The following is a 9,469-nucleotide window of genomic DNA, read 5'->3' as shown; positions in this document are numbered from 1 at the left end:
CATCCTTGCATATTAATTTTTCAAAACAAAAAACCCATATCAAAAAATACTATTTACCGTCATATATGGTCTTTTTCAATTCCCCACCTTATCTATCTATAATTTTTTGTTTATCATTCAGATTGTTTGAACATATTTTTAGAAACGAATGTGAACGAACAACCACTGCGACACAAGTACCGGTATGTGGAGATTTTATATAAAAAAAAGTGAAGACTGAAGCAAACTGTAATTAAACTATTGTTTTATTAGCTTTTGAACAGGTCCATAAAAGTACATGATCTACCTCTCAATGTGATATTTACAAAGAATTTACACAAAAAAAACAAAAAGTACTTGTGAAAATGTTTTTAACAAGCACTTGAAATTCATTGCTAAAATGGCATAAAAGTGTTAACAGTAAAACCAGCCACTAAATGCAAACACAATCGGAAGTAATTTGGTTTTGCATAAATTTTAAAATACTCTGTAAATTAAAGTTAACTTTTAACGAAAATGACATGCTTATGTGTAAAACTGAAAAATCTTAAACACTAGTTTGTAAGCCTCATCAACTGCATACGGCCCATGCTTGTAAAACAAATGTTCAAAACACACCAAAACTGAGTCTGTAAGTGGCGAGAATGGGACTAGTAAAAGAAAAAAACGCAATGAATCAAACGTGACAAAGTGCACTGCATCTGTGCTGGCACAGTGTTCAAACCTTACTTTTTCTTTTAATAAACAAAGGTATAGCAAGAGATCTTTTATATGAAGCATCCCAAACAGGATAGCACATACCATGACCTTTCATATACCAGTCCAGTGGGCCACCAACAGAACCAATCCTTGACTGACCAGGAATCGAGCGAAACTTAACTTTTTTTTTCTTTTTCTTTTTAATAACAGGAAAGGTATATATTAATCAATATGGAATTCTGATAATTGTTGTTTTCCCATTAGTAGCAATTTATATGTACCATCCCAGACAGGTTAGCACATACCATGACCGTTGATATACATGAACCTGTTGTGGAGCACTGGAACAAAAAATAGCCCAATGAGCCATCAATGGAATCATGCATCAATATGCAAATGGCATTACCACTAGGCTACATCCCACCCCCCAGTTTAAAGACAATATATCTAAAGATGGGAATGCCATTAAGTATTGATGAGATGCAAGTCACAGACCCAGCTGTCAAAATACATGTTATCTTTGCTACTAGCCATGTTAAGACATTGTTTTGAAGTGTTTTGGACTGATGTAAATTATTTTCTAGAAATAATTCATGGCAATCAACTTGTGAATGTCTTGCAATATTTTCACAATAATAATGCAAGCTTTAAAGCCTTTGGCTATTTTGGCTACTAATGGCAATGCATGAAAACCAGTGACAACTTGGAGCATTGATACTAGAATGAAGAATCGGTCCCAATAGCTTGTTATCAGTATTGAAAATTAACAGTTCGCATATTTTCACTGGTACATTTATAAACTATAATCGTACAATTTAAGGAGAATGGAAAGAGAAGAATTTGCCACCCTGGCAAGTATTAAATGTTCTTTAAAAATGTAGAGCTACAATCTTCCAATTTTGTCGACCAATTTCAATAAGATTCAGGATCTTAAGATGGTAAAAAATAAAGCCATCAAGTCTCTAAATACCAGTTTTTCCTCACCCAAAAGGCTTTCACTGAAAACAATTTTACTATTTTTCACAGATTACCCCCCCAAACAAAACCCACGAGTGGAACTCGAGGACTTTAAAAGGAATTTTCAAAGTATTTAAAAAATATTTTTCAAGATTTCTGCCACTGGGCAAAAGCACAATACAGAAGTTTTTTTTCTTCTTTTTTAAAAAATATGCAACACATTTTGGCCCCAACATTTTAGCCAAAATTATGGTATGATGTTAAGTAAAAACAAAATATACAAATCATTGTAGGCAACACACTCAATACTGTAGTATGGCAAAGAAGCAATGTGTTAAATGTTACATTCATCTGTATAAAGCAGATGAATTTCAATCACCAGTACTAAAAACACATTTGTTTTATCTGGCATAAACGTTCAAGCATGAAAAATAGATTAGTATCAAATGATTTCTACGATTCATTGTCTGAAGCATGCATAATCTGTACAAAACAAAATGTCTCTCTCCCCACCCCCACCAAATAAAAAAGAAGAAAGAAACAAAGAGAAAACCCAAAACAAATAAAATTCCTTTCTCAAATATGTTTGTATTAAAATATATATACATAAACAAGAATTGTTGTAGCTTTTGCAGCTAAATATTAATCAGATTTATCAGCAACCGACTTAATTTTATTCCACAGCAGTTAATATCATTTTTTTCCCCCAATATCATAAATGATAGCAATAAATGTTTTGTTTTATTAAATAGAACTATTTACTGTACTGCTGAATAATATGGAGTTTATTGAATTAAACGGTTTTCCCCAACAAAGAAAGCAGAACCAGGCATTCTCTATACTAGAGGATTCTATGGCAAAGACTCCTGGCTCCATTTTCATAAACATACTATTAGTATGTACATATGTATCATGTTGACTTAAGTACATTTATGAAGCTAAAAGGTTTTTTTTTTTTTAACAACACAACTAGAACACATCGATTTAGTAATCATCTGCTAATGGATGTCAAACATTTGTTAATTTTGACATATAGTCTTAGAGAGGTGATCCACTATATATTTTCATTAGTAGGCTCAATTGTATATTTTATATGCACCATCTGACAGACAGAAGCACATTAATTTACGAATATGTAGCCAGGTGACAATGACATCCAATAGATGATGTATTTTTCATACCGGGGAGGGGTTGTTAAACATTCATTCATTATAGGGTCAATGGAATGGGCAATTTAACGATCCGTTTGCCATGCTAGTTCAATATTAATAATGTGAAACCATTCAGTTCAGACTCCAATGCAAAACATTGAGATTTTTTTTCTTTTTCTGCAGTGACTTCCAATAAAGCTAATTTGAAAAGCAAGAGTTGAGGACTATGTCAGTTCAAGAACAGTATTTTATACTAGGGCCTGAGCCTTCCAAGAATATTTTAAGTTTGTTCAATTGAGATGTTTAATTGTCAGTCATATACATCTTTGGATATACAGGGGATAATTCTACTTGCAATCCAACTATCCATTTTAATTTTCTAACAAATGAAAACATGATTTATATTCAACAAAAAATTACTTTTGCATATTTACTGTGTCAGTCTCCAAACTATGAGGCTGATGTGCACCGACATTTTAACATACACATGTTTATACCACAGAAATAAGCAAAACTGTTAACATTTTACACACATGTATACCCTTTACATATTTATTTAAAACCCTGGTATTTGTCAACATTCATAACATGCTACATTAAAGAAAATAATATACACATATATACATGTACATACAAAACAAGAGGAAGTAGTGTTCTGAAAAATATACATGCAGCTATAGCCACACAAAGCACAAAAAGAAAAACATTTTTTGGGAACATATTACTGAAGGAACAATGACATGGTGATTGTTAAATTTAACAGCAAGCCCAATTACCTTCAAAGAAAAACATGCACGGATTTATTTATTTTTAATCCATAAAGTAATATTGATATTAAAATAATGCCTCATAATAATAGACCATCAGTTTTGAGGTACAAGTAAGGCAATTCCAAACCATGGGATGTTTTGTTCTGACATTTTGAGTTGAAATTGTCATATCTATACCTCACAATGGAGACATTTTTTTTTGCCCACTTAATTACAAAAGTAAAAGCAATGTTTCACTATGCTTACAAACTCATTTAACCATACTGTCCCCAATTGTACAAAGACAAATTAAAAATTAACTTCACCATAAAGTTAAAAATGTTCATTAACACTTTTTTTTTATATAAAAATAGAAATACATGAATCAGCAACTTTGTATATAAACTGAGTCCTCTCCAATGAAAAGTTGTCAAATAATGGCATATGTAGAAATTGTCAGATTTATCAAAGTTTCATTCAGTCCAGTGGGCAAGAAAAACTTCTGAAAGGATACATCCAGATTTGATCTCAAAAGCAGGGAGACATTTATTACTATTAGCCTAAGAATTCTAAAGGGACTGTCAACAGCATTCTTTATCTAGTAAAACAAAAAACTGAAAGCCAATTTACTATTTTTAAATTTTGCTCATAAAAGTAAATTGTCTTATCCATGATATCACATCACAAAGTTTCTATGAAATCTTTTAAACATATTTTGGACACCAACACAACATTCATGTAGTCAAAAATTGAAAAACAAAACAAACCCTGCCCCACTTAAATGACCGGAATTGATTCTAGAATTCTGTCATTTAGATACTTTTGTATTAAAAGGGCTTGTTAATCTATCACAAGATACCTAGGCCCTACACCATTATGAAATCTCACTTAAAGGATATAACAAAACAGAATATCCAATAATATATCATAACTTTTAACTTTCACACTAAGTATGGATATGTCACTTATCGCACTTTAAGTGACTATTACACCAGACTTTCTCAGTTTCCACTGAAACTGTATTCATACAAAACAAAAACTTAATAAAAATGACACATCGAACTATTGAATACAACTAATTTGCTATAAACAACGACAAGCTAAATCAGTCTACTAGTTTCTTTTTGTATAAAAGTATTTTCCAATTACTGTAAAAAAAAAAAAACCCAGAAGAGATATTATTCACAGGAGTAAATTTCTGTGATTTGTTAATTACAGCAAACTTGCCAATTATAATTTTTGCAGTCACCAAATTATTTTTATTACATGAATAAACCTATATTCTGATACATACTTTTAAATCCAGAAAAATACTCAATATTAAAGCAATCTTTTCAGGATGACTCAACTTCTAACTTAAAGAGGTGGTACAACCACGTTTTGTTCATGGGCAGTCACACAGCAGCAAGTGTGCAAAGAATGAATTTTTAACACCACCCCAACATGACAAGACTGCAATGAATGAATGTAATCATGTATATAGTTTAATCAGCTCTTCTACGTGTGAAATAAAGACCAACACTTGTACTAGTAATCTTGTTTTAATGTTTAAAATTCCAGTTATGTACATAAATTCTTAAAAGCCTTGAAAGTTTACAAGTAACATACAATTAGTGACCCTCATTTTCATTAAATCAGTTGAAAATGAGACAAAGTATTAACTTCTAAATGTGTGCCAAACTCGTTCTTCATTTACTCTGCCAACTGTTGATCGTGATGCTTACTCATGTTCTTCAAATTTGTGATATATGTATATTACATGTCTTGTGTTTGTTGTATTTTTTAAAAATGGATTTTGTTTAGTAATTATTCCCACTGTGTAATTTTTGCTATAGAATTACAATTATGAAAATTACACACATGCCAATAACACCTGTTTTACAGCAGTTGAAATTAACACAATTAAGAAATAAAATGGGACTCAATACATGTCAAGATGGGAAGGATTCTACATTACATTGATGAATCAGCAGCAATTGAGTACCAAAAATGTTAAATTTTGTTTAGAGAAGAAACCCACATCCACAATAAATTATTTCTTCCCATCAGCAGCATGGGGCACTCACGCTATTTTCCATTAGACAGGTCAATACACATCATAATCTTGGATATACCAAGTAGGGAGCTATAAGAAATTACTATGTTGCAGTCACTGCTGAAAAAGTAAAATTAAATTCAATACCTCCTGATTTTGTCACGACCAGACAGAAGAATGTCATGAAATTAAACATATTTGGTGTCCCTGATAGTTGCATCCATAGATGTTAATCTTAATGCACGTTTAAAAAAACAACAAAAAACCCGAACTGTAAATCAAGAAATGTAGAGAGCATAAAACTTAGTGAATTTAGCGAGGCTATACAATATTTCATGATGCACCAGACTATTCTGAAGAAAGAAAAACAAATTGTGATTAACTAAACCCACAATGGTTACATACTATGGATTAAACCCAAGGGAAAGCAAACAATATTTAGTTAGCATGCAGATTACTCCAATCTTCTAAATTTAAGTTGGCTGTTAGATGCAGTCAAAATTGGTCAAAAACATTATTTTAGCTGATCTTAACTGAGTTTATTATTTAATTAAACCTCACTAAAATTTTATGTTGCTAATATGTCACGTATTTGAATTCACTAAATTTTACAATTACTAATATTTTATGATTCATAGTAATAAATTTATTATCAATTTTAGTTTTAAACATGCACAGAAATGAAAATTCATAAATGTAGGTATAAACTAAGTTGCACTGATGTAGGACTTGGGTGGAGGAATATAGCTAAATAGCAAAACTTTAATGCCGAGTTAAACACAAAGTTAACTTTGTCCTTGGAAAAGTAATACCTATATCTTCATAATGGCGAGACAAATATAACAGACGAAGGTCTCACATTAACAGGGTGTTAGGCTTGTCAACCAAGAGAGGTGTTTATGAAAAAAAACCCTCTCAAAACATGATGCAAGTAATTTACAAGAAAGATCAAAATTGTATGATAAAATAGTTTATGCATCAGTTTCTGGCTCATTTTTTTTTTTTTTGATCTGTATTCTGACAATTCCATAAAGTTGAATTCAGTATGCCGTCATGCTCGGTGAAGTTTGAAGATGAACATATCTGTAATGATTCAGTATGCCGTCATGCTCGTTGAAGTTTGAAGATGAACATATCTGTAATGATTCAGTATGCCGTCATGCTCGGTGAAGTTTGAAGATGAACATATCTGTAATGATTCAGTATGCCGTCATGCTCGTTGAAGTTTGAAGATGAACATATCTGTAATGATTCAGTATGCCGTCATGCTCGGTGAAGTTTGAAGATGAACATATCTAATGATTCAGTATGCCGTCATGCTTGTTGAAGTTTGAAGATGAACATATTTGTAATGATTCAGTATGCCGTCATGCTGGGTGAAGTTTGCAGATCAACATATCTGTAATGATTCAGTATGTCGTCATGCTTGGTGAAGTTTGAAGATCAACATATCTGTAATGATCACTGAAGTTAGTTTCTATCGACTTGTCTCTCAATAATGCCAAGTTTCCATCTTTTCAGTGTGAAGATAACTCTGCCACCTTGCTTCCGTTCAACCCCCCCAACTGAGTTTTCGCCAGTGTCACTTAAAAATTATGTTACGATACACTATATATAAAGTCTTTCTATCACTTTAATGATATGGGACAGTTTCAAGCCAACCAACTGAATTTAATGTAATCTAGATTGTGGGTGTGTGTGATTAGAATAAAACCATACTGACAAGTAGAAATTAGCTGTAAAATAAATTGGTCATTATTTTAACCTGATCTATATATCAAAGAGGGGTTGATCACAAAAGCAAGTTCGACAGATATATAAATTTATTGGAATTAAATTTGGAAAATTTATAAAAAGAATTCACCGAAAAGCAAGTTGCACAATCACATCAGGTTTATTAAAACTTATTTGGTAAATAAACGTCTAAGTTGGCTAACCTCATTATTCAAAACTGGACAACACTAGCACAGTAAATAATAGGGGGAAAAAAAAGACAAAAAAAAAAAGACAAAAGGCTGTGATATGTGTTGTGATGTCTGTAGGAAAGTAAATGCAAAAACATCCTTGCTACTGGCAGAAAAAAGATGTATGGGTTTTTCTTTAAGACTATTATTGTTAGAATTACCAAATATTTAACATCCATTAGCCGATGAATTATAAATCTATATACTCAAGTGGTATTGTGAAACAAACCCAACTAATTTTTTTTTGCTTATTGCTTTATCCATTATTACTGTTGTATTTCTTTCGAACAGACTTTAATTGTGAAAACAAGCCTACATCAAATGATAATAGATATTGATATAATCAATTCAAAGTATTATAGCCTTTCCCGGTTTCTGATCTCTTAACCTTTGACCTTTTCATTTATTAGGAGACTAAATGAATAGCTCTAAACATTAAATGCTTTCTTTCAACAATTCTCTCTGGATTTAAATGAAATTTGATGGACGAACATTCAATCATCTATATGTGGTAAAAATACATGTTGTTACAGATGGTCCCAATATTACTGAACAAAAAGTCATTTGCACGCACTTCCTGAGAAATCCATACTGGGAGAACCAAAACTGGGGACATCCCACTTTTTATTATATACAATCCAATACAATGCTGACCAATCTGTATATATCTGGATGAAACTGATGTCTAAAGATATACCAGCGAGTTAATAGTTTATATACATTGTCAAACATGTTATTGATCAAATGATTTGTAAATATATGTAATCAAGTATGTACATTTGTTTAATATTCGGTTAAAAAGGGTTGATCTTGTAATTATTAACAAGTGTATGATATATGGAAAAAAACCCTCTTCATCAGATTAACATGTGAAGCTGCTTTTTTTCTTCACCTGACGAAAAATGATTAAGTCATTTTAACGCTGTAACTGTTCTTCATTGTTCGTTTCTATACGTAACTAAATTTTCATCCTCCACATAAGAATTTCCCCATTGTTTGTAAAACAACCAACCATTTCCCAATTTGTATTTAAAAGGGTAAAACACAAAAATCAGATCCGTGTTGGGAGCATTCAAAATGCTACCAAAACAAGAGAACAATACTAATTGTCTTAAAACAAATCCAGCAACCAATATCAAAATGTGGGAATGTCAATAACGAGGTCTTGAAATCCATCATCTTCGTCGCTGTCATCAAACAATGGCGCCACAACTGTGAGAGGATCGCCTCCCTTTGATCCCGAACGACCACTTCGGCCTCCAGACTTCTGAACTTTTCCCCTCGCTCCGGTTGTGGTCGTCGAATCCTTGGCATCGACACCTGCCGAACCGCTGGCTGGCTTGCCAAGTTCAGGTGGTGGTCGCGATTTAATGTTGGCTTTCCTCTCCGAATTAACCACAGTTCCTTTCTTTTTCTCTGGTTGGGTCTCCAGTCGTAATGCTGCGCTTGGAACAGGCCGTTTTTTCAAAGGACCAGGAATATTGGCAGTTTTAGAGTCTTCAGGTTTTTTGTCCGCGTCTAGAATTGATGGTTTTTTCTCTTGCTTTGGTATTACAGGTTTGTGATCAAACTCTGATTTGCTGTCGGGAAAGGTGTCACACGATTTTCCATCGTTTGTGTCAGTATTGCATTCACTGGCTCCATCCGAAGACACCTCCACGGGATCAAGTGTTTTTCCTTCGAGAAAACTGTCGTGGTCAGAACAGACGAGAATGCCATCCACATTGAATATGTTGTCCTTTATGTGCGCAGGACAGAATGAGTTCGGACACTGGGTGCACATCTTTTTACTCTGCTTGCCACACTCATCACAATGATGCCAGGGACATAGCCATTTTCCTATAAAAAAAAAAAAAAAAAAAAATGTTGCTAAATTCGTATTAATGATTTTACAAACTGAGGATTTTATACAGTGAAACCTCTCTAAGCAGAACA

The 9,469-nt window shown here is 32.7% G+C and overlaps 1 protein-coding gene across 3 annotated transcripts in view; it reads right to left on the bottom strand.

Annotated features, from left to right (window-relative positions):
• Positions 1–227: 227 nt before the first annotated feature.
• LOC121382992 (histone-lysine N-methyltransferase NSD2-like) overlaps positions 228–9,469 on the bottom strand; it is a 35,538-nt gene continuing 26,296 nt past the window's right edge. For all 3 annotated transcript variants that reach the window (XM_041512711.1, XM_041512713.1, XM_041512712.1), the window contains exon 19: positions 228–9,373. In XM_041512711.1, the coding sequence (XP_041368645.1) occupies positions 8,670–9,373 (704 nt within the window). In that variant the 3' untranslated portion in view covers positions 228–8,669. The remainder of the gene's footprint in view (positions 9,374–9,469) is intronic.

This window comes from Gigantopelta aegis, chromosome 10, assembly GCF_016097555.1.
Source record: "Gigantopelta aegis isolate Gae_Host chromosome 10, Gae_host_genome, whole genome shotgun sequence".
NCBI lineage: Eukaryota > Metazoa > Mollusca > Gastropoda > Neomphalida > Peltospiridae > Gigantopelta > Gigantopelta aegis.
This window is presented reverse-complemented; position numbering and strand designations above follow the sequence as displayed.